The 25,673-nt window shown below is 55.2% G+C and overlaps 1 protein-coding gene across 2 annotated transcripts; it reads right to left on the bottom strand.

Moving 5' to 3' along the window:
- Positions 10,400-17,981, bottom strand: ZNF853 (zinc finger protein 853). 2 transcript variants are annotated; one of them, XM_018040817.1, is made up of 4 exons: positions 17,874-17,981; positions 17,509-17,715; positions 16,613-16,735; positions 10,400-13,632 (listed from the first exon to the last, which is right to left on the bottom strand). In XM_018040817.1, the coding sequence occupies exons 2-4, from the start codon at positions 17,519-17,521 to the stop codon at positions 11,702-11,704; spliced, it is 2,067 nt and encodes a 688-aa protein (XP_017896306.1). In that variant the 5' UTR covers positions 17,522-17,715; positions 17,874-17,981; the 3' UTR covers positions 10,400-11,701. The 2 variants fall into 2 exon arrangements, with proteins under 2 accessions (XP_017896306.1, XP_017896307.1); XM_018040818.1 differs by having other exon boundaries at positions 16,613-16,730.

Raw genomic sequence — 25,673 nt, 5'->3', positions numbered from 1 at the left:
ACATTGAACACCTAAAACGAATACAATGTTATATGTCAGTTATATCTCAATAAAGCAGATATGTATATATATAGTTTCCCTGGCAGTCCAGTGATTAGGACTTTGCCTTCCGATGGAGAGGGTGAGAGGTTTGATCCCTGGTCAGGAAAGTAAGATCCCATACACCTCGATCCCAAAAAGCCAGAACATAACATGGAAGCAATACTGTAACAAATTCAGTAGAGACTTTAAACATGGTCCACATCAAAAGAAAAAATCTTTAAAAACTGAAGGTCTCATTAAAAGATGGCAGAAAAAATCAGAAGTTCTGCCAGTGTCACCCCTGTGGTTTGCAGGGTCCTACTCCGGGCCCTGAGAAGTGACCAGGCCCTGTGGATGAGACTGGGCTTTGAGGTGCTCCATGCCCACCATCCCCCCCACCTTTCTGCAGGCCCACTTGTCCATGGCACTCCCCGTCCGGTCCTGTGGGCCTCTGTGCTTTGGACTCCGGGACCCTCTCCCCACCCCCCTTCACCCCAGCTGGTCCCATTGAGAAGCTCTGAAGAGGAGATAACTCAGGAGAGCGGCAGAGCCAGGAAAAGGGGAGTGATAGGAATGGAGGCACCGGAGACCAGCACCTGGACCTGAAGGGGCGGGCGGGGAAGGAGGCTGTGGGGCCTGCAGGGAGCTGGAGGCGGGAGGCGGCGTCACTGGGTGGGAGCTGGGGTTGTGCAGGAGGGGTGCGACTGCCCCCCACCCCGCCCCGGCATGTCCTCCCCTTCCCAGCCTACCAGTGCTGCCCACTGGTCAAGCCCACTCCTAATGGGGGGCAGGGGATGTAGTCAGAGTGAGGCCCCAGAACCAGATAGGAAACAAATGGGGGAGGAGGTGGTGGTGATTTAGTTTCTAAGTCATGTCTGACACTTGTGACCCCATGGACTATAGGCCGCCATGGTCCTCTGTCCATGGGGTTTTCCAGGCAAGCATTCTGGAGTGGGTTGCTGTTTCCTCCACCAGGGGATCTTCCCAACCCAGGGATCCAACCTGGGTCTACTGCATTGCAGGCAGATTTTTAACTGACCGGGATTCTTAGTGGACTGGGAAGCCCAAATTGGGGAGGGGGCAGGTGAAACAGAGAACTGACTTCAGACCCTGTCTTCGAACACTTCACCTTGTCGGGCAGGGACCCCTTGGCACCGCGGTGTCTGCTCACATGTCCTCTTGGCCTATTCCCACCTGACCACTCCCCTAAGAGCCGATTTCTTCCCCTGATCTCAGCAGATGTTCCCAGCTGTGGAGTCCACCAACTCTGCCCACTGGGCGGCGCCCCCACCCCACCCCGCCCAGTCCCTACCCGAGTCTCCTCCCTCAGCTGACCACCAGCCTCTTGAGGCCAAGCAGAGGCTGCTGCCCTAGGCCCTGCGGTTTCCTCCCCTCCCGGAGGGTCTCCTCCCCACACACCCACCCCCGGAGCCTCTCCTTCCTCCTGCCCTGTGACAGGCAGAGTCCCCAAAGCTCGCCCTGTGCAGGACAGAGTGAGGGTCCACATGGAGGTCCTGGAGCCCACCGTATTCAACGTGTCACAGGTCGCAATGTGGCTTCCGGTACTCCTCTGCCTCACGCCTGTGAAGACTGCAGGAGCCGCATGTGCTCAGGGCATCCACCCACTCTTCTGTAAGAAGAAAACCTGAGCCACTTGCCAGGCTCCTTAGTGTCTGTGTTTGTTTTGGAATCACATACAATTCCCCACTCTTGTGATCGCACCAGACTCCGTTCCTACGCTCCACTGGACCTGGATTGGATGTATAGGCCTCGCCAACAGCCTCAGACTGGCTGAGCCTCTGCAGGTGACCCCATCCCTGCCCCACAGGCCTGGCGTCACCTTTGTGCCTACTCAGGACTGTCCCAAATGGACCACACTTGGGCCTCGCATGATCTGAAGTCACTTGGCCTTGACTCTGCCAAGGACCTAAGTCCCGAGCTGCCAGGGGTCACAGCTGGCTGCCCGAGGTGCCTGTGGGCACAGACCCTGGAGCAGGACCCCTTGCCAGGCGGGCCTGTCTTCACAGGGTGCTGGGGAGCCAGAGACCCAGCTTCCAGCCTTGACGCGCCTCCTCCCCTCCCCGTTTTCTGCATCATGCAGTGATATTCCTTGAAATGCCATGCGGCCCTGTGCTTGGGCTCCATGGACTCACCAGTCCTGGCCACTGGCCTCTCTGGCCACCTCTTCCTGTGGGTTCTCAACAGCGTCCTTCACGCCCTCTGAGGCCAGCCACCCGACCCCTGCTTGTCCCTCTTTCTCAACGGGAGTTTTTGATCTGGGTGTATGTCCACTCATTTACACTCGGCCCATACGCATCGTGCATGGATGAACGTGGGACCCTGTGCTCACTCCAGTTGGTGGGGAGTGGGGGAGATGGGGGCCCCGTGGCTCACCAAGCCCTAAGGATCTTGTCGAAGCATGTGAGAACCTTCTGGGGGCAGAAAGGCTGCAGGACGAGGTGTGAAAACTGATGGGGGAGGGAGGCTCACAGGGCTGAGACCAGCAACGGAAAAATCCAGGCCTGTGGGAGTCACTGTGTTCCCAGGAGAACCTGGTGACCAAACTGCCAAGTCTAGACTCAGCTAAGGCGCCAGCCCCAGCCACAGGCAGGCTCGGCTTTGGGACCATCTGAATTTACATTGAAAGCGTTCATTGCTCAGTTGTGTCCAACTCTTTTTGATCCCATGGACTGTAGCCCGCCAGGCTCCTCTGTCCTTGGAATTCTCCAGGCAAGAATACTGGAGTGGATAGCCATTTTCTTCTCCTGGGGATCTTCCCGACTCAGGGATCAAAGCCATGTCTCCTGCATTGTAGACAAATTCTTTACTATCTGGGACTTCCTGGATAGCTTAGTTGGCAAAGAATCCGCCTGCAATGCAGGAGACCCCGGTTCGATTCCTGGGTCGTGAAGATCTGCTGGAGAAGGGATAGGCTACCCACTCCAGTATTCTTCGTCTTCCCTAGGTGGCTCAGCTGGTAAAGAATCTGCCTGCAATGCAGGAGACCTGGGTTCAATCCCTGAGTTGGGAAGATCTCCTGGAAAAGGGAAAAGCGACCCACTCCAGTATTCTGGCCTAGAGAATTCCATGGACTGTATAGTCCATGGGCTTGCAAAGAGTCAGACACGACTGAGCGACTTTCACTTTCTTTACCATCTGAGCCACTGGGGAAGCTCTGGATTGACACTGGGGGCTCTCGGAACTCAGTGTTACACTCCTCCCTGGCAGCGACAGAGAGCCCCGGGGTCACAATTATACATGGAAACGAGGCGTCAGTATTCCACGCTATCGATGACTGGAGATGGACAAGGAGTTTGATGCCATTTGGGGCCATGAGAAAATCTAGATGTACCCAGTGCTGCCAGTCGCCTGGCTCTGAGAGAGGCGGCTGATGGGCCAGAAGCACAAGGACCATCCGAGGAAGGGGGCCCAGTCGCACTCGAGACCTCTGCCAACACGAGGCCATCTGGGGAGAAAAGGAGGATGAGTGGCCCTGCACTGGGGCTGGTCTGCCCTCCAGCCTGCTGCTTGTGAGCCGGAAAGAGGGAGGAGAGAGAGGCGGACGGGGCCTGCCAGGGCCCGTGTGGCCCGAGAGAGCAGGAAGCAGCAAGAATGAGAAAAAGAGAGACCCAAACTGGACGTGGCCCCTTCGCCCAGCCAGCACTAACCTTGAGCTGGAGGTCTTTCTCTTGGGGGTGCTGAAAGGGGGCTGATGGAGAGACTTCCTCGGTGATCCAGCGGCTAAGACTCCACGCTCCCCGTGCAAAGGCCCCGGGTTCCATCCCTGATCAGGGAACTAGATCCCACAACCTGCAACAAGGGTCAGATATTCCCAGTGCCACATCTAAGACCCAGTGCAGCCAAATAAACATTCTCAAAAGGCTGGGAGGCTGGTGGAGGTGGGCTGGGCAGCGGGGAAGCAGCAAGAGCAAGGGCTGGCCTCCTGCGCCTGCAGGTCTGGGGAGGGGGAACACAGCAAGGAGGGGCGCAGGGCCTCCCGGCCCAGAAGACGGCAAGTCCTGGAGTCCTAACTGTGAGAGCCAGGTGAGGAGGTCCCCATGCCTTCAGGGGACAGGTGGCATTTCAGCCCAGCCTGAAAGATGGCTGGAGACTGGGATGCAGTGAGGACAGGGGAGGCCAGGCCTGAGCAAGACCTATTGGCTGGGGGGACAGGCGGGGGGACTTGAGGCAGGTCTTGGGAGGGGGCAGGGCCCCATGGCAGCTGGCAGCCCACCAAAGCATCGGGCAGAGGTGGGTCATACTTGTTAAGATGGATGGTGGGGGTGGGAATGGCAGGGGTCCAGCTGGGTGACTGGGTGCTGTCCAAAGGCTGTTGAGGTGACCCGGGTGGAAAGTGGCAGGGCTTCAAGGTAACAAAATATCTTAATCCATTTGGGCTACTATAACAAAGTCACCATAGATGGAGGGGCTGAAACGTTTATTTCTCACAGTTCTGGAGGCTGGGAAGTCCAAGATCAAGGTGTTGGCAGATTCAGCATTCAGTGAGAACCTTCGTCCTGGTTCAGAGCCAGGGCTCCATCGCTGAGTCCTCACGTTGGGAGAAGGGTGAGTGATCTCTCTGGAGATCCCTTTATAAAGGCACTAATAGCCTTCATGAAGACTCCACCCTCGTGACCTAATCACACCCCACAGTCCCCCTCCTCCAAAATGATGGCATATATTACATCGGGGGTTAGGCTTCAACGTGTGAATTTGAGTGAGGGGTAAGGGGCAGACCCAAACATTCAGTCTCCGGCACGAGATGAGAGTTAAGCTATGGAAATGGGGATGGCCGATGGGGGGGATCCTGATCACTTTGGGAACATCTCTTGGTTCTGCAAATGTGACACTGCTGTGATGGACTCTGCCCCTCGTTCTTGCAGAGGGAGCCCCTTCCTGCCCCAGCCCCCTGTCAGATGCCGGCACCTGCCTGGGCGTCAAGTCCATTCTAGCCCCTCACCCAGAAGCGCAGGGCAAGCATGGCTATGCTGGGCTGGGGACAGGGCAGAGGGCAGAAAGGAAGAGCAAACAGCTCCCCCACACACACCCGCAGCCTGGGTACCAACAGAAATGACAAAAATGTCTGCCAATCAGGGGCAGAGGTTCAAGTCCAGGCAGAGAGGAACAGGCAAGGGTGGAGTGTGGATTGCAGACAGAGGAGGCACAAGCCAAGTGTACAAAAGACTCCCTCCTCCGCCAAACTTTGAGTCTGAGCCTCATCCACCTTGGGGCTCCCATGTCTGTCTCTTCATTGCCCAGTTTTAGCAGAAACCCTGTCAAGTCAGTTTCACCAGAATCCTTGCCCTGGATATCAGATCACCATCATATCTGATCAGAGTCCTCACCCCCACCATTCCCTAGGTGATGTCTGAACACCCTGGCCTGCCTTCAGCAGGAATCCTGTCGGATCTGCCTAACCAGAACTCCCCCCACCCCGCCCCTAATGCTCCTTTCCTCTTGGTAATTTTCCATCCAGCAGCTTCCTCCTACCTTGCACCTTGGCTGCGAATCTCTCCTTGTCCTTGTGCTGTTCAGGATTGCGTCCGCTTCTATTCTGAGCCTTCTTTTCTCCTGTTGCCTTAGGTCTTGAGTACAGTTTTGTTTTTACTGCTTTGATCACTGTCCGGCTCTGGTTCTCTCTGACGGTGGCACTACTGTCCTCTCCCTTGGGCAGGGCGTGTGAAGGCTGGGCGGAGACATTGGTCAGCACTCCTCAGTGTCAGACTCTTTGCCAGCCCACAGCATGAGAACCCAGGAGGAATCGAGGGGGGCTTCCTGCAGAAGGTGTCAGCTAAGCAAGGCCTAGGAGCCTAGTGAGACTGAGCTCTGCCCAACTGGGGAATCAGCCCCTGAAGGCAGTGTGCACCTGGGGATGAGTCTGTGCAGAGGTGGGGCTTACTCAAAGCCCATATGCTCAGACAGCCATCCTGGATCTCATGAATTCCTAATGCACCCAAATGTCTTGTAACTCCCACATGCCCGTGTCCCTGCTGGTGAACCACAGAAAGGCTGACACCCAGAATGAACTTCCTGACAGGCACTGGATGGCTGACAGCCTCCTCAACACCAGCATGCCCCGTGGAGGGCAAGGCAAGAACTAGGCAGATGATACCCCCACTCCCGCCGTGAACTCTATTTCATGCGTGCATTTTCATATACATCCCCCAAGCTGTTTACAGACATACAAGAGTGGAAATTTTATTAAAGCAAAAGTATAAGATTTGTTTATTGGAAACCATTTGATTTCTTACATCTAATTTTGATGAGCTTAAAAGTTACTCCTTGGGAATTCCCTGGTGGTCCAGTGGTAAAGAAATCTGCCTGCATTGCAGGAGACCTGGGTTCGATCCTTGGGTCGGGAAGATCCCCTGGAGAAAGGAATGGCAACCCACTCCAGTATTCTTGCCTGGAGAATCCCATAGACAGAGGCGCCTGGTTGGGCTATAGTCCATGGGGTCACAAAGAGTTGAACATGACTGAGCAACTAAGCACACACACACACACCAGTGGTTAGGACCCTAGGCTTCCAAGGTGGAGGGCATGGGTTCAATCCCTGGTTGGGAAACTAAGATCTCTGCATACCACACGGTGCGGTCAAACATAGAAACTAAATAAAGTTACTTCTTTTTCAGGCGAATTTGAATGGTGCTGCCAGCACCGAAGGGAGAAATCAGGGGTGGAGTGCTCCACGTGGACTTACTGAGCCTTAGATCTTTGGAACGTCCAAGTCTAGGAGACTAATGAGTCCTCAGGCTCAGAGCTTTGGGGAGATACCTGCGTGGTGGCTGATGTCACCGCCTTGGATAGAGTCACCTGGAACCCTACCAGACTCGACCTGCAAGGGAGAATCCTAAGGGCATCACTATGCCCTTCTACCATCTGGGGGCCTCACAAAGTCCTCATTTCTACAATGTCTAAACTTTTAAACCTTGGGATAGTAGAAAGCCTTATCTCATAGAAAATACAACCAGAGGAAAGAGTATGTGTTGGTTTCTTGCTTTAGATGCAACAAATATATTCCAAGTGCTTACTGTATGTTAGGTTCATTTGCATGTATTATTGTACCTGCTTGACATACAACAACCAGGAACAATGGATACTCCTGCTTCCTTGTTACAGGTGAGGGAAGTTGTCACGCAGTAACTGGCAGCCAGAATTCCAATTCCCAAGTCCTCACTAGAGGACCATCGCTAGTTTCTAAAAGATGTCAAGCTGACTCAAAAGAAGCAAAGACAGTACCAAGGGTTGAACTCTTTTCTGTTTTATAGATTTGACTTTATCTTATTCCCTGGAGAGTCTTCATTTTACCAGAGACTTCTGGGCTTAGCCAGCCAGTCCCTGATATGGCATAAGTATAGCCCAGGGTCAGTCCAGAGAAGGAAAAATGACAGCCTTCCCTACTGCCATTAATGTGACTAACGCATCCCAAAGAGACAGGAAGGACTTCATACTTGGTTCCTCTGTCTCACACCATTGCCCCAAATAGGTAAAACCTTGAGCCCTTTCCCAGCCCCCTCGTAGAAACAACCCTCTCCCTACCTTTGGCAAACCTTTGCAGACGTGATCATCATATGAAAAGTTGAGACTAATTATACTCTCAGTAATTTGGGGGTGGTGGTTAATTTTTTCCCACTGTGTTATTTTTTTCACTTGATGAGCCAGCCTTGTAAGGTCTGAACTCCGTTACAAAATTCCCCAAGTCAAACTCCTTAATGTTCTTGTCTTTAATTTCCCCTTGATATCTCTCAACACACATGAATGAGTCACGTCTAACTGGCTGCCAGCACAGAACAGACAAAGTGTGATATAAAACCAGGAAAGCAGAGCTCCCCCGTGACTTAGGGTTAGGGTTAGGGTTAGGGCTCAGGACAGAACCTGGGAAAGGCTGACTCAGGACAAAGAACCACTCGATTCGGTGGCTGAAAATGCCGGGAAGAGGTGAAATGGAGCCCTCGCTAGGGCCAAGGCTCTGAAGGAGCCTGCCTCCCCGCTACAAAGCCGTGGACCCGGAATGGGCTATCTCCACGGGGAAGAGGGACACATTTAAAAATTTGTTCCAAGGTACCATACACGTGGTATTGGTCCTGCATACACCTGCCTCACCTCTGGAAGTTTGTCACCGAGTCAGAAGGAGGAGGTAAGGCCCACGAGGCAAATTTCCTGGAGCTCCTTCTCAGGCCCGAGAGGACACAGAAGCATGTCTTTTTACCTCATTTACTTCTGGCTGTGCTGGGTCTTTGTTGCTGCACAGGCTTTCCTCTAGTTGTGCTCAGTGGGGGCTTCTCCAGCTGCAGTGCTTGGGCTTCTCATTGCGGTGGCTCCTCTTGTTGGGGAGCAAGGGCTCTAGGCTCCTCTAGCCTCAGTAGTTATGGCTCCCAGGCTCTGGAGCACAGGTTCAATAACTGTGGCACGTGCAGCATGTCGGATCTTCCCTACCCAGGGATCGAACCCATATCCCCTCCATTGGCAGGGAGATTCTTTACCACTGAGCCACCAGAGAAGCCCCAGAAGCATGTCTTAATCTCCAGCCTAAAATGCCACCCACTCTCAGCCCCCCACCTTCTAGACCCACTCCCAAGTGTACGTCCCTGGTTCCTGCCGGGAGGTATTGGCCAGGACTTGCAGGTCCTTTGGCAAATAACCCCTCCCCACTCTTGGCAGAGCCAGCACTACCCCAGCCAAGCCATGCTGGGCCTAGGACCTCATTATATGGAGGGCAAGTAGTGTCTTGAAAAACACCTGCCTCAACCGTCTCTGGACAAGGTAAGGGGTGCAGCTGATGCTTTTAAACTACATTTTTCTTTCTTTCTTTGCTGCATCAGGTCTTTGTCGCAGCGCCGTGCAGCATCTTCCGTGGCAGCTTCCAGACTCTCTAGTTGTGGCACATGGGCTTCAGGAGTTGCAGCGCACAGGCTTAGTTGCTCCATGGCATAGGGGATCTTAAATTACCCGACCAGGGATCAAACCTGGGTCTCCTGCATTGCCAGGTGGATTCTTAACCACTGGACCACTAGGCAAATCCCCACAGCTGGTGTTTTTAGCCAGGGAAATCAGGCCACTTTCACAGGCCCATAGAGTTGGGGGGAATGTGTGCTCAAGGACATCCCCAAGCCTATCCAGGTTTCATTCCTCTTGCCTCAGGCCCTGTCCCCGGTCTTTGGTAGCTGGTCCTCGGCAGGAGGAACTGAGTTTGTTTATGGCACGGAGGCCTCCTGACTGACCCTCTGGGCCTTCAGCTGGTAACTGTGATCCCGAGCCTCTCTTTCACCCGCATCATGGCTTCAGTGGTGCTCAGCAAAACCAACCCATCCCACAGTCCCTAGAATAACCATTCTCTCTCATCTCCCAAGTCCTCAAGATGCCACATGAGCTGGGCAGCCCCTCTCACCTGGTATCCTGTCCTGTCCATCATGATAGCAGCCAGGAGTCACAACAGGGAGAGCCTGTTGCTGCGATGGGAGAGTGGGCCAAGCCCACAGTCCCCACCTTAGACTCCACTTCCTAAGACCACTATCAATACCATCAGTCTTAAGGTGGGCTCCTGACAAGCAGACCCTGAAACAAGGATTATAGGCATGAGTGATTTATTAAGGCCCTGCTCCCAGTGAGTATCTGAGTAAAGGAAATAAGACCACAAAGGAGAAGAAGCAGAGGAAGGGTGAGTCTCAAGGCAAACCCTGAAGAGATGCTCACATGGGATCCCACAGACGAGCTTGGCCATGATCCATGCCTCCGGGGGTGCTGGCTGGAAGGGGAGGAGCTTAGCTTGCAGCGCCCTCCCACACCTGCCTCTCATTGGCCAGGAGACAGGTGCCTCCTCCACCATGGGGGAGGCAATCTCGGGGTACATCCAGCTCTCCGCACAGGTGGGTCAAGAGGCTTCGGCAGCCCCAGGGTCATCTAGCAAAGAAAAGCTGAGGGCGGACGGTTGAAAGCAAAAGCTGGATGACAAGGGGAGACAAAGATGGTAAAGAGGCATCTGAGAGCATTTGACTGTTGAGTCTTAGAGCCAGGGGCTCTCAGGGCTGGGAGGGCTCTCAGTCCTCATGACACCCCTCCAAGTGACCCAGCACACTCGCCACTGTCACAGCAGTCTACACTGCCGTTGGACTGGACGCTTCAAAAGTTGTCTGGAGAAGACGCCCAAAACCGGCTTCCTCCAGCATCCACTTTCTGGTCCCCGTCCCTCCCAGGAGAGTTTTACTGAATAAGCCCATCCCTGGCCAAGAATGTCAGGCTGGAAGGAAGGGTCTGGGGTGTGGAGCTGGGAATGGTTCTGAATACGAAGTTGTCTGCTTCTAAAGCAGTGGGCAAAATGTGACAGAGAAATGAAGCCCCATAAAATCCAGAGGTGAAAACACAAAGACAGGACAAGGTATTTCCTCATTTTTGTTTATTTTGTTTCTCACTTACCAACACGTTGGTAAAACAGAGCAGGCTGTGCTAGTAAAGGAGAAGCAGGGAGGGGAGTCAGGCAGCGTCTAAGGAGCCACGCGGGGGAGTCAGGAGCAGGAAGGGCCGGAAGGACCAGAGGTATCAGGTGCCCCCACAACATCACCCTGCCCTCCCACGAGACATCGAGATTGCTGCTGCTCCGACTGACCCCCAGACATTCACAAAATCGCCATAAAGAGCATTTCTGTTGCCTCCCGTCCTTGTCCCCAGCATTTTCCTTCTGGCCCCCCGTGACGAGGCAGGGTCTACTTGGGCCGGCCCTCTGCGCGGCCTGGCCTGGGAGAACCTGCTTCTGCATCTCAAGGTCCCAGCCCCCAAGCCGCAGTGCGTGCACTGGCTTCTGAGAAGGCAAGGCAGGTGGGCGCTAAGGGGAGGTCTTTGGGAGCGATGGAGGGACCACCCCCTTAGGACCTTGGACAGCACTCACAGGATGCCCTCTGCTTCCGCCCCTGGCTTCTATTCAGGAGGATTTAGGGACCGTCTGTGAGCCTGGGAGCCCCAGCCCTGCCTCGGAGGCTTGTTTGGGTGTGGCCCTGGACAGGTTTCACCTTCGCCCAGAGTGCACTTCCTGGCCTTTGCACATTGACCCAGTGGACGCTGGGACCTTGTGTTAATGAACATAAAACATTTACATCAGATTTTCATCCACCCTGATGAACTTTCATTAGCGGAAGTATTTTGAAGGCAAAAGCCACTGAGGATAACTGAATGCCTTGATCAGTTTTCTATGTAGTGCAGATAAATTTCCTCTTCCCCCATGAAGTAATTTTCACCAGGACCCTTTTACGTGTGTTTTACCACGTATGTCGGCTTCCCTGGTTAGTGTTGGAGCTCTGTCGAATGTCACCCATCGTCTCGACCTGCCGTTGGGAGTTTCCCCCCATGGCTCTCAACTCCAGTCAAGTCCAATTTCCCCGGGGGAGAAACTGGCCAACTTCTCACCTATTGGTACCCGCAGACGACCCTGAACCACGTGCTGTAAGCAGTAATGTGCCACCTCCGTGCCGCTTTAGCCTCGTCGATATCCTCCCGTGGAGTGTTTCGGAGGGTGAATTGGCCCGTCACTCAGTTGGCCCGGAAGAAGGATGCCAGCGATGTCCCAGCGATATTCCAGGATGTTGCGGCACGCGGTCAAGACCTCCAAGCGCGCACGGTGCTTCCCGGGTGCAGGGAAAGCGGCGCCCTCCCCGACCTCGGCGCCCTCGTCCCCAGCCCCGACCTCGAGTCAGGGCGCCTTGTCCGCCGCGGGCTCGGCGCGTGGGGCGCCCCCGGCGGCCGCGCGCGCGCCGCGGAGCAGCCCGAGGCCCCGGGAGCGGCCGGCGCCGTGCAGCTGGCGCTCGTGGCGGCGGATCTGAACCTTGTGACGGAAGCGCTCGCCGCAGTCCTCGCAGGCGTAGGGCCGCTCGCCAGAGTGCGTGCGGCGGTGGCGCAGCAGGTTGGACGAGACGCTGAAGCGCTTGCCGCAGTCGCCGCAGGCGTAGGGCCGCTCGCCCGTGTGCGTGCGCTGGTGCTGCACGAGCGCCGAGCTCTCGCTGAAGCGCTTGGCGCAGTACGGGCACGCGTAGGGCTTCTCGCCCGTGTGGATGCGCTGGTGCGTCACCAGGTTCGAGTGCTGCGAGAAGCTCTTGCCGCACTCGCCGCAGCGGTGCGGCCGCTCGCCCGTGTGCGTGGCCTGGTGGCGCACCAGGTCCGTGCTGCGGCTGAAGCCTTTGCCACACTCCCCGCAGATGGTCGGCCGGTCCCGGGCGCGCCGCCGCCGCCGCGGTGGCCGGGCCGGCGTCAGGGCCGCGCCGCTCGGCGGGCCCGGGACGGCCACGATCGAGGGGGCCGACACGGCCGCTGGCAGCACCATCAGCTCCTGCAGCACCACGTAGCCTGGGGGCGCCACCACCACCGCGGCGGGCGCCCCCGCGGCGGCCGGCACCAGCTCCAGCTGCAGCTCGGGGGGCACTGGGGTCAGCTCCAGCTGCAGCTCAGGCGCGTGGACTCCAGGCTCCACCGGTGTCAGCTCCAGCTGCACCTCCGGCGGCTGCGCTAGCTGCTGCTCCAGCTGCTTCTCCAGCTGCTGCAACTGCTCCTGCAGCTGGAGCTGCAGCTGACGCTGCTCCTGCTGCCGCTCCAGCTCCTGACGCTGGCGCTCCAGCTCCTGATCAGACTCCACGTCCACCGGCATGAGCTCCAGCTCCACCTCCTCCTCGTCTTCCGGCCCTAGAGGCCGGGGCTGCAGCTGCAGCTGCAACTGCTGCTGCTGCTGCAGCAACAGCTCCAGCTGTTCTTGCTGCTGCTGCAACAGCTGCAACTGCTCCTGCTGCTTCTGCAACTGCTGCTGCAGCTGTAACTGCTCCTGCTGTGGTAACTGTTCCTGCTGCTGTTGCTGCTGTCTCCGCTGTAATTCTTGCTGCTGCAACAGCTGTTGCTGCAACTGTTCTTGGTGCTGGAGCTGTTCTTGCTGCTGCTGCTGCAACTGTTCTTGCTGTGGTTGCAGTGACTCCTGCTGTGGTTGTAATGGCTCCTGCTGTTGTAGCTGCTGCGGCTGCTGTACCGCTTGCTGCAGCTGCTGTACCGCTTGCTGTGGCAGCTGTGGCCATCCCTGCTGTAAGTCCTGTTGCAGCTCCTGCTGCAGCTGTGGCAGCTGCTGTTCTTGCACTTGCCCCACCTCTGATTGTTCCTGCTGCTGCAGCTGCTTCTGCTGCTCATACTGCACACACAGGGGCTTTTCCTGCAGTTCCTGCCGCTGGAACCGTTCTTGCCGCTGGAACCGTTCTTGCCGCAGCCGTGACCGCCGTCGCACCTGCCTGTGCTGCTCCCGTGACTGTTTCTGCCGCGGCATCAGCCGCAGCCGTGGTTTCAGCGGCCCCTGTTGCGCAGACTGGGGTTCTTCCTGCAATTCTGGCTGCGGTTGGGGCAGCGGCTCTTGCCCATCTTGCTGCTGCTGCGGCGCTGGCTGAGGCCCTGGCCCTTGGCTGTGTGGCTGCGGTTGTGGCTGCTGCTCCGGCTGCTGTTTTAACTGTCGGGCTTGCAGCTTCTGCCGTCCTGATGCAGTCTCCTCAGCGACTTCACTGGCCCGCTTGGGAGCTGAGACTGCTGGCCGCGGTGGGCTGCTGCTCCTCTCCTGAGCATTTTCTCCCTCCTGACTCTCGCTCCCACCGCTGCCACCTGGAGTGGGAATGGCAGGAAGCCAGGAGAGAAAGATCTGGAGTCAGCCCTCTGGTTCAGACTCCCATGATGTCCTTCCTTACTCTCCCCCATGTACAGTCACTTTATGATACACTCCTGAGCCCTCAGCAGGGACCCCCAAATGACAACGGCTGCTGCTGCTAAGTCGCTTCAGTCATGCCCGACTCTGTGCGGCCCCATAGACAGCAGCCCACCAGGCTCCCCTGTCCCTGGGATTCTCCAGGCAAGAACACTGGAGTGGGTTGCCATTTCCTTCTCCAGCACATGAAAGTGAAAAGTGCAAGTAAAGTCGCTCAGTTGTACCCGACTCTTAGCGACCCCATGGACTGCAGCCCACCAGGCTCCTCTGCCCATGGGATTTTCCAGGCAAGAGGACTGGAGTGGGGTGCCATCGCCTTCTCTGAATGCCAACAGCAGCACGATAGAAAGGGAAATGCCCAGTGGTGTGGAGCTGGCTTAGAAATGTATCCAAGGGACAGCTAGCTGGTCACATCACTCTGGACCCCAGGCCCCTGACCTCTCCTCGGGGCCTTCTTCCACACAGGGCTGATGCTTAGACCTTGGCAGTGACACCACCCTGGGTGCCTGGGGCTCCCCAACACCACTCCCTGAAAAGTCCTTTGGGCCTAACCGCCATCCGAGAGGAATCTGTGAACCTGCCACTCCCATGGCTAAGCCACAAGCCCATGCTGAACTCTGACCTCAGTCAGAGGTCACACTTGAAACGAATGAAACTCACCCTCTCTGTACATAATAAAGAATTTCTGTCAGGCTGCCTGGAAGTGTTTCCATGGCACTTTCTAAAAATCAGCGAAGTCAGAGAGAACGAGGTTTCCAGGTAGGAGGTGCCCAGTAATTCTACCAGGTAGCAGCTGGCTAACCTCCTGCAGGTTCAGGGCCCTCCAGGGCTGGAACATACCTTTGTCATCCCCACACTGCCAGCTTAATGAGTAAAGCAGGAAGGGCCCCGGCATTACACCTAGTAGGTGCTTGAAAAATCCCTCTCCCTGTGGGGTAGGAATTAGTTTGAAAATTAGCAAGCAGTTTGGAAATATTAATACCAGGGATACAACTAGCTCCATTTGAAATAGCCTTTAGACTGAAAGTGGTCTGCTTGTTCATTTGTTTTTTGGCTGTACCACTCAGCACGTAGGATCTTAGTTCTCCAACCAGGAGTGGAACCCGAGTCCCCTGCATTAGAAATGCGGAGTCTCAACCGCTAGACCGCCAGGGAAGTCTGAGGCTGGAAGTGGTTTTAGGCTGTTAATTCTCGGATGGGAAGGAACAATTCACAGCCCCAAGTCTAAGTGGCAACTGGCCAGTTACTTAGCCCCTGGGAACCTGAGTTTCCCCATCTGCTTAAAGGAGCTAAACCCCTTTTGGAGAAATTGCGAAAAATTAGAGGGGATAAACACACAGCCCCAGCATGGTACACAATGCAGAGTAAACTCGGCTATACAGGACTCAGCTCGTTGCTACATGTCACAAACCCCACATGCAATTTCTCACTCTGAGCATACTGCTGTGCTATCAGAAAATCCAAGGAGGCCTTCTCCATTCCCAAGTTTGATTCAACATTTGTTTTTCCCATAGCATCATATTTTCAGCTTTGGAATGGGAAGTAGAGGTTTGGTTGACCCAATTTTGCTTTCTGGCTGATTTTCCAGGAATATACTGATTTCATAAAATCAAGGGATATCTACATGTAAATAATTCCCTCTTAGAAAATCTATTCCCAAGACCCTTCACTTAGGCTAATGGATCAGTGAGTGCATTTTTCTTACACACTCACACCAGGTGGGAGTATGCGGGAAGTGAGGGAAGACAGACCATTACAGACAACCTGTTGTCTCAGCAAATCCAAGGTCACACGGGCACTCCCTTCTCCTCCCACCTCTGGGGGCAGCCGGGACTCATCACCCCTCTGGGTAGGTCCTCTCATTTCTAGGACAGTGCTTGACCAAACGACCAGTCCCTGCTTCTCACAGCATTTGCACGCTGTTACCAACGATATTTTGGTAAATGTATACTGAAGCGTCATCTGATGTGCCTGCTCTCACGAGATTTTTGTCAGTTGAGTATTTAAGCCAAGAGTCCTGGGAATTCCCTGGTAGTCCAGTGATTAGGACTCTGAGCTCTTACTGCAGAGGGTGTGGGTTCGATCCCTGGTCGGGGAACTCTGATCTCACAAGCCACATGGGGAAGCTGGCGGTGGGGGGAGGGGGGTGTGGGGGTGTGTGTGGTGGAAGGCCAAGGGTGCTAATTGAGTCCACACATGCCCATCCAACGCCTCGTCCCTCTGGTCCTTTTCATGTTCTTTTTAACCCTGCCCAGCCCCTCAACTCAGTGCTCTCAAAGCACAGAGTAGGGAGGTGGCTCCCGTGAGCATGGCCGCCTTGGAAGATCTGCCAAGAGTAGGGAGCGGGGCAGGTCTTGGAACGTAATGCAAGGCCACATTTGCCTCTGGGAAAAAGGAGAGAAAGATGGATGGAAGCAGGCAGAAGTCAAGGAAAAGGGCAAGACCAGAGGCCACAGAGAAAAGAAAAGCCACACGACCAGTGACAAGGGTGCCCCTCAGCCCCTGAATTCAATCTGGGACCTTGAGTCCGGAATCAGGGAGAGCGGGAGGAAACGGAGGTTGTGTGAGCCCTGGGAACCAGCAGCGGTTCCCAGTCAGCATGCGTGCAGGTGGGGGACGGGGGCTGAGAATGTGCGCGCCACCAGGCAGCCCTCACCAGCAACACTGCAGCCCGACGGTGGCCTCAGAAAACCCCGAGGTGACCCTGCAGAAATGAGGGGGTGCAGCCTGCCCACCACACCCCAGACAGCGGGCTGCTTGCCAACCTTTAGGGCTCCCTCTCAGCAGGCCTGGGGCTTAGTCAAAGGATCCTCGCCAGGCACCTGAGGACCATCTCCTGGTTCAGGAGGTCAGAGGTGCCCCCCACCCTTAGCCCCTTACCTGAGGGGGTGTCAGGCCCCAGGCCCCCATCTTTAAGACGGCGAGGCTTCCGCACGAAGGTCCTGGTTGCCCGCCTCACCTTCATCCTGGCGGTCAGGCCAAGATCCTGGGGAGCTGGCTGTGCTAAGGGGAAGGAAGGAAGCTGTTCAGACCAGCGGGGAGCCCCGCGCCAGGGGCCCTGATGCCTTGCTGCCCGCAAGTCGGCAGCTCACCCCTGCCAGAAAGGAGGACGGTGTGGTCCACGGCCGGGAAAGGGATGAGCAAGGGCAGCCTGGAGGCCCTGCTCCCAGGGCCGGCTTGAGAGTCCTGACTCTCCTGACTTTGTGCAGGGCCCGTGTTCAGCCTCCTGCCTGGGGCACCCCTTGCAGCTGCTCAACACCGATGGTGAGAGACGACGGCTAGGTACACTCCCAGAAGGGACGTTTGCGAAAGTTTACAAGAAAAAAAGACTTGTTTGTCCATCTCCATCTCACATTCCCCTGGCCCCCGCAAAGCATGGACAAGTCTGTTCAATCCCCTGGTCTCTTGCCTCCCAAGGTGCTCTGGGGATTCGCCCAGTCTTCCCAGGTCACCAGCAGACCGCCAGTTCTGGGCCATGTGAGTCCGTCCAGGTGCCACCTCAGTTCCCAGGAAGCCAGGTTCCCGGAGCACTACAAGCCTTGCGACTGGAGGGCTGCGGCCTGGCCCTGTGCCCCAGCCTCCTGAGGTCTGCAGGGCTCCCCGCCCCTCTCCAGCGTCCTCCCGCCCCTCTCCAGCATCCCCCCAGGGTCCCAGTGGTGGTATCCTCGCCTCCTGAGAGGATGACTCCAGGTCCCTCTAGCTTCCAAGAATCCAGCCAGCCCTCTTAAGAAAAGCGTCCCGGTTTCGCTCTGCTGACCGACCCCCCTGGGCCTCACCTGGCACAAGCATCGCCTGCTCTGCGGGCAGCCTGGGCGCTCGGGGAGGTGTGGTCAGCAGGGAATGGAAGGTGAAGGCCAGAGCGTTCAGCCAGCTCCTTCGCCAGGCGCCCGCATCCAGAAAGAGCCTGGAAGGCGCTGGGTCACCCGGGGGGCCTTTCTGGTCACTTGGGACGGTCTGTCGCTGTCAGGGTTGCCGAGGTCGCCCTGGGCCAAAAGAAGGGGGGCAGAGCGGAGTTCAGGAGCAGAAGTTGGTGTGGGCCCCCTGGGGCGGGGGGGCGGGGTGGTGGGGAGACAGAGCCCCGAACCAGCGCGGGGCTCAGGGCAGGACCATCGCGGGCGCCGAGGGCGGACCGGGGGCGGACCTGGTGGGCGGTGGACCGGTGTCGTTTCAGCCCGGGGCAGCGCGGGGCCGGCCAGGGATCTGCCCGCCGCCACAGGTGCCAGGAGCCGGCGGGCGGGCGGCCTGGGCCGGGCCGGGCCGCGCGGAAGGCGGGCGCGGGGCGGGCGCCGCGGCCGGGCCGGGGTCCCCGTGCGCTCGCCCGCCCGCCTGAGCGTGCGACCGGCCGGCCGCGCGTCCGAGCGGGCAGCGGCCGGGCCGGGGGCAGGGGCGGGGGCGGCGGGGGCCGGCACAGGAAGTCCCCCCGGCATCCGCATCCTGTCCCCCGCGCCCCGGCCCCCGCCGCCGCCGCCGCTCTAGGCCGCCACGAGCTCGGTGGGCTTAACCCTTCCCGGCCCGGCCACTCACCCCGCGCGGGGGGCGCGAGCCGGGGGCCCCGGGGCAGGCGCAGGGCGCTCCGCAGCATCTCCGGGTGTGCGCGTCCGCGCGCCCGGGTTGGCGACTGTCGCCGCGCGAGTGCGGGGGAGGCTCCCAGCCGGGCTCGGCCGCCCGCTGAATGGCAGGCACGGCCCCGGGACAAACGGGGTTCAAGTCGCACTCAGTTAGGTGACGCTCGGTTCACGAAGCCCCAACCCCTGGCCGCTGCGCACACCCTAGAGAGGCCTCTCCTTCGTCGCCCTGGACCCATGTCCTGGATCCTGAAGTGCGGGGACGGGCCTGGGGGCGCGGAGAGTTGTGGCCTGCAGTCAGGTGGGCGTGGACCCCGAAGGACCAGATGGGGCCGTAGGGGCCACCCTGGCCAACTGGAGAGCTAAGCTTGGCTCTCTGCGCCCCTGCGCTGTGCGCGCCGCCGGGTGGCCAGGCCCCATCGCCACCCCCACCCTCCGCCCTCCCCAGCCCCCTCCTCAGCGGCTCAGGACAGCGGGCCTCCCTGGTCGTGCCCAGCCGCTTCCCCGTGGGTTAGGAAGGATCCCTCTGTCTCCATATCCCGCCCCTTTGCTACTCTGTTCTCTCTCATCTGGAGATGGACTGACGCTGAAATCAGGATGCTCCAGTTCTCCCTCCGAAAGCCCAAAGCACTGGCGGCAGAGAGCTGCTCCTGGGGGGAGCACGGCGGTGCCCCACTGGAGGGGGACAGGGGTCCTCCTGTGGTCACAGCCCCCTCCCCCCTTACTGTCTCCACCCTCACATAGCTGCCACACCTGTGCCCCCGCTTGATCCGATTTTTGGATTCTTCCGGGCCCTTTGGGAATGGAGATTGGGGCTTCCCCTCTCGCCCTTGCCTGAACACTGTCTGGCACTCTGTCTGGCAGCTTCACCCCAGATGAGGTGCTCCGGGGGGCAGGGATTGCATCTGCCTCCATAGAGAAACAAACGCAGCAAGAGCCCATCTTTGGAGGCAGAAAAATCTGGGTTCCCAAGGGGGCCTCTTCCAGCCATGATAGGAGGCCAATTATGGCCTTCCATCGGGGCAGCGGGACTGCACCCCACTAGCCGGGTGTCTGGGGAATGAATGAACTGGCTCCCTCCTGCCCGGGGCAGGCGTGCCCCTTCCTCTGCCTGGAAGAGTTGAGAGCAGAGCTGTTTCTGCCTCTTCCTGCCTCCTAGGAGACCTCACGCCCAGAGGATCCACTCCCCTCACCACTGAATTTTTAACCTCTCCATTCTGCTGGCTTCTTTCCGACAGTGCTTTCTCTTTCCTACAGCTCTCTCATCTTAAAAACGCACCGCTCCTCCCCTCCACCTCGCTCTCCTGCCTTTCCTGCCAAACTTGCTGGAAAGATGCCCCATGATAGTTCTGTCCATACCCCTATCGGCCTGTCCCTCTTTCCCTCTCTGCAGCCTGGCCTCTGCCTCGTCACTCCACCCAGACAGCTCTGCCTGATGTCACCAGGGACCTCCACTGAATCTCTCAGCTCGTTCCACCTCTAGGTAGCTTTGCTGGGAGAGCACTCTTGGTTCCCCCTTCTTCCCCACCTGCTGCCTCTGCAGGCTCTCTTCCTTCACCAGGCTCATTGCTCACCTTTACATCATGCAAACCTGCAGTCAGGCGTCTTCCTGGGGCAGCTCTCCCCAAGAGCCTTTCTCTGGTCCACACCTGAGCACTGGCTTGACCAAAGCCGCCACCCTTTCTTTTGCTTTCTTCCTCTCCTTCCCTTCAATCTTTTTTTTTTTTTTTCCAAATTTCTCTCCCTCTTTTCTTTTTTTTTGTTTTTGCTGCACCATGCAGCAACACGCAGGATCCTTGCTCCTTGATCAAGGATTGAACCCAGGCCCCCTGCAGTTAGAAGCATGGAGTCCTAACCACTGGACTGCCAGGTAAGTCCCTGTCTTACTTTTTTTTTTTAAATCAAAGTAACACGTATACCAAGTTGTGTAAGTCAAATAGTTCTACAAAATCTGCAGCAACAAGAAAAGTTTCTCCTCACTTGTGACCACTCCCATTTCTTCAGATCTCTCTTGCCCTATTTCTAAACAATGTGCTTCTAATGCTTTTACTTGCTTTTTCCAGTTTAGATCGTATCTATTGACATCCCACTCTGGAAGGTGCAGGTTAAACTGTTTAAACCACACAGAGACATGTATACTTTCCCTCCCATCCTCCCATTGTCTAATCATTTGTCTGGTCTTTATCCTGTTTTCTGGGTGAGAGCTTCAAACTCTGGTGGCTCAGACGGTAAAGAATCCGCCTGCAATGCGGGAGAACCAGGTTCGATCCCTGGGTCAAGAAGATCTCCTGAACAAGGGAATGGCTGCCCACTCCAGTATTCTTGTCTGGGAAATCCCACGAACAGAGGAGTCTGGGGGGCTACAGTCCATGGGGTCACAAAGAGTCGGACACCACTGAACACACAGACACACACTCAGACAGTCATCAGTGTAAGTGCTTTCCTGAATTCTGTGAGTTGCTCTAATGCATTAACGAACCCGAGTGGGTCACAGGAAGCCTGATTTTGTAGCCAGCTGGTCGGAGGTGCAGGTGGCCTGGGAACGTCCAGATGTGAGGCCAGCGTATGAGGTCCGGGCAGTGTGTGCTGGGCTCAGCTACAGCATGCAGGATCTAGCTCCCTAATCGGGGATGGAACCTGGGCCCCCTGCACTGGGAGCAGTCGACTGCTGGACCCCTGCGGAGGTCACTCTCCTCTTCATTGCTTTTTGGCTTCGGGCATTGCTGCTGCGGGCTTCCAGGGCCATTTTGATACCCAGTCCTTTGCATGTGACTGATGCTTTCTCTCTGTGCTGCGTGCTCGGTCATGTCTGACCCTTTGTGACTGCATAGACTATAGACTGCCAGGCTCCTCTGTGGGATTTTCCTGGCAAGAATACTGGAGTGGGTTGCCATGTCTTCCTCCAGTTTTTCTCTCCAGAAGCTTGTAAATATATTAAAAAAAAAAACAAAAACCTGTATTCTGAAATTCCCTCATGGACATTCAGGCAGCCACTTCAATCGGGAGACTCATGTTTTTATCTGTTCTGAGAAGTGAATCTGAGTAATTTCTTTGATCATGTTCCCCTTGGTTTTCTTTTCTCCTTTTCTGGAATTTTGAGTTTTTCAGATATTGGACCCTCTGTCCCACTCCTCTCAATTTTAACTTCTATTTTTCATCACTTAACCTCTCAGTACATTTTCTGGAGGATTCTCTCTTCATTTTCTTCTAAGCTTTCTGTTGAATGCTTTTATTTCTGATATTGTCTGCCATTCCCCAGAGCTTTCCTATTCTCAAGCTCTTCTTTTCTCATGCATGCTGTTCTTGTTTCGTGATTCCAGTACTTGCCCTCATCTCTCTGAGGACAGTGACGTTTGTTCCTGCTCCCTCTGTCATCTTTGCTCCATTTTTTTTTTCCTCCCTAACGTGTCTATTTCATTTCTTCTGTTGGAGGATTTCCTAGGATGCTGGCTGACCCTGGACTGTTTGGTCATGTGTGTGGTCATTAAATCCCCCTTGCTTTCAAGATGAACTCTCCCTGCCTTTGGTTTACTGGCCCCAGGGTTATGCCAGTTCTGGCTCAGATTTTAGAGTTGGGTTTCATTAGGGTTCATAGGTTCATGGGTTCACCTTCAGGCAACTACCAGGGGGGCTACAGGGCTCAGCTGAACCAGGCCTGGGTCAAGGATGGATCCAGGGCCTCAGGGGTGAAGTCAGGACGCTATCACCAGCAGGAAGGGGGGCTGAATTGTGAATGGACAGAAACAACAGGTCTGTCATAACTAGAATGTATTGGTATTTATTCACAAAGTGTTTATGCAGTCAAGATCCTAATATACACATTGACTTTCAACAACTTGCTCTTTTGTTTTCTGCCTGACCTGGAACTGAACCTGAGCCCACAGCTGTGAAAGCAGGGGGTGCTAACCATTCAAGGGACTTAGCACACGCACACACGCAATCCACTCCGAAGGAGGAGCCCAGCTTCCCTGAAGGGGCTGCCTGTCGAACATTTGCCCCCAAAGAGGTCCTTTATCAAGAAGCAGACAGACAACTGGTTGTGTTCAGTCGTTCAGTCATGTCTGACTCTTTGCTATCCCATGGACTGTAGCCCCCCAGGCTCTTCTGCCCATGGGATTCTCCAGGCAAGAATACTGGAGTGGGTTGCCGTTTCCTCCTCCAGGGGATCTTCCTGACCCAGGGATCGAACCCTCGTCTCTTTCGTCTCCTGCACTGACAGGCGGATTCTTGTACCATTAGCGCCACCTGAGAAGCCCCGATGACTGGTGTTAGTCATTCAGCTGTGTCCGACTCTTTGTGAGCCCATGGACTGTAACCCCCCAGGCTCTTCAGCCCATGGGATTCCCTGGCAAAGAATACTGGAAGGCAATGGCTGATAATTCTGCCACATACACTTGCTCCAGCTTCCCTGGTGGCTAGTGGTAGAGAATCCGCTTGCCAATGCAGGAAATGTGGGTTTGATCCCTGGGTCAGGAAGATCCCCTGGAGAAGGGAATGGCAACCCACTCCAGAGTTCTTGCCTAGAAAACTCCATGGACAGAAGAACCTGGCAGGCTACAGTCCACAGGGTCACAGTGAGTCAGACACGACTGAGTGACAAAGACCAGACCAGATGCTTGCTTGCACACATTTTTTTTAACAGCTGACAATATGATGGGCAAAAATTACCTCACTGCTTTAATTTGCATTAACAAAATTAAATGACGTTGAACAGGACTTCCTAAGTTGAAGGAGGCATGTGCTCACTCAGTTGTGTCCGACTCTTTGTGACCCCGTGGACTGTAGCCCATCAGGTTCTTCTGTCCATGAAGTTTTCTAGGCAAGAATTCTGGAGTGGGTTGCCATTTCCTCCTCCAGGGGATCTTCCCAACCCAGGGATTGAACACTGGGTTCGATTGTCTATTATGCCTCCTATATTGGGAGGCAGGTTCTTTACTACTAGCACTACCTGGGAAGCCCTGAAGAAGGCATAGGTATAATTAAAATACTGTACTTTATCTGTTTTTTTTAACTTTTAGGCCATCCCGTGAGGCATGGAGGATTTTAGGTTCCTGACCAGGGATTGAACCTGGGTCTCCTGCACTGGGAGTGTGGAGTCTTGGCCACTGGATGACCAGGGAAGTCCCTACTTTTCATTTCTAGAAGTTCTACCTAACTTTTTTTTTTTCCCCCATCTTCTAGGTAATTCACACTGCTGCTGCTGCTAAGTCGCTTCAGTCATGTCTGACTCTGTGCGACCGCATAGACGGCAGCCCACCAGGCTTCCCCGTCCCTGGGATTCTCCAGGCAAGAACACTGGAGTGGGTTGCCATTTCCTTCTCCAACGCATGAAAGTGAAAAGTGAAAGTGAAGTTGCTCAGTCATGTCAACGACTCTTAGCAACCCCATGGACTGCGGCCCACCAGGCTCCTCTGTCCATAGGATTTTCCAGGCAAGAGTACTGGAGTGGGGTGCCATTGCCTTCTCCGGCAATCCAGTTACGTGGTAATTTCCCCCTGTAGTCTCCCACTTGTCTTCCGTGCCATTAACCATGACTGTTCTAGTCCAGCTCCTGGCAGCTGTGACACTGGGAGACTTTTTGAAACTGTTTCTGCCGTTGCATCTGCTGGTCCCCACTCTTGGCGCCTTGTTCATTTCTCACTGGACATCAGTCGGTCTCCTTGGACAGTAGTTGGTGGGGTGAGCCCAGGATGAGTGACTTTCCTCCAGAGAATGTGTTTGCTCCTCGCGGGCACCAGGGAGGACTGCAAGTCCAGGAACCCCTAAGGACTGAGGTCACGGCAGGCAGTGTCCTGGGGTAACCAGTGCTGTCAACCTGGGGTGAGGACTTGCCCCCGCCCCTCACTTCTTAGGAACCAGATTTCCCTTTGGCTTTTCCCAGGCTCCGCTCAGTGTGAGGGCAACCTTCCCTGCCATCTTCTGTTCTTCTTCAAGGTATATCCCAGAGGCAAAACGGAGCATGGGTCTCCTAGTAGATCCCCACTTTGAACCCTTCATCCTTGAGGCCCTCAGGGCACAAGTGCCTTTGTGCACCTTACCTGCTTTCACTTACCACCTGCCCTGGATGTCCTTTTTAAACAAATAGCTTGTCTTTGGCTGTGCTGAGTCTTTGTTGCTGCATGTGGGCTTTCCCTCATTGCGGTGAGCGGGGCCTACCCCCTCGTTTCAGCGCGCGGGCTTCACATTGCGCTGGCTTCTCTTGTGGAGCACAGGCCCTAGGTGCCAGGGCTTCAGTAGTCGCAGCGCATGACCTCAGCAGTTGCGGTTCCCTGACTCTAGAGCACTTGGCACTTAGCTGCTCCTCGGCAGGTGGGGTCCCCCTGGACCAGGGATCGAACCTGTGTCTCCTGCATTGGCAGGCGGATTCTTTACTACTGACCCCCCCAGGGAAGCCCTGAGCTGGATGTTCTTTATAACCTGCTGGTTCATCAGTAGGTCATTGTACGTTATCCAGTGTTTTTAATTAAAGCAGAAGGGCTGGCTGAAAAATCTAACCCATCACTACCAGAAACAGAAGTTCTAAAATGCACTTTAAAAATTTACTTGTAATTAGACAAGTAACATATGAATACACTGTCCTTATAAAAACAAACTGGGTGCGGTTATCGGCTGGTACGTATGCCAGACCCAGGCTTCTTTTACTTACAGGAGTCAGGGACTGATTCAGTTTTGTCCTTCCTTACGACTCAGAATATTTTTAAAAATTGAGTTAAAAAATAAAAATTGAAACTTTAAAACTGTGTAGACAAGGAAAGGCCTCCTTTGGCTGTCATCCCACGTCTATCATCTTCCCCAGAGGTTTCCACTGTTTTTGGCTCAGTACGTATCATTTTAAAAATATACTTATTTATTGGGCTTTATTTACTTATTTGGCTATGGCAGATCTTTGAACTGATGCAGGGATCAATCCAGTGGAAGTGTGGCATCTTAACCCCTGGACCTCCAGGTTAGCCCCTCTTTTCTATAAATTTTCTGTTCATTTCCTTCACTCACTTTAAAAATTGGAATGTCTCTGGATCAGTGGGTAATTTCTTATGTATTCTGTGTAGATAGTTTGTTTCCCCTGTTGCCTAATATTTTCTTATGTATCAATATTTAATGGATGTAAAACACCATTGTAAAAACAATAAAACTGTGCAGGTGCCCGGCACATAATTACTTAACAGGAGGTCCATCATTTCCAAGTGCCCACATACTGCTAAAAGTACCACAGAAGAAATCTGTGGCCCTAGTGGCTTTGTTTCCTTCATTTTTTCTTTTTTTTGCAAAAACACCTGAAGTCTGAGTGGAGCTGAGACTATGTAGCCCTGGAGATAAATGGTGACGCCCACCTTCTGGGACACAGCCAGGTTCAGAGGCCCTCTAATCAGGAAGCG

Source organism: Capra hircus, chromosome 25 (assembly GCF_001704415.2).
Source record: "Capra hircus breed San Clemente chromosome 25, ASM170441v1, whole genome shotgun sequence".
Taxonomy (NCBI): Eukaryota; Metazoa; Chordata; class Mammalia; order Artiodactyla; family Bovidae; genus Capra; species Capra hircus.
The sequence above is the reverse complement of the archived record's forward strand: the minus strand, read 5'-3'. Positions and strand labels throughout refer to the sequence as shown.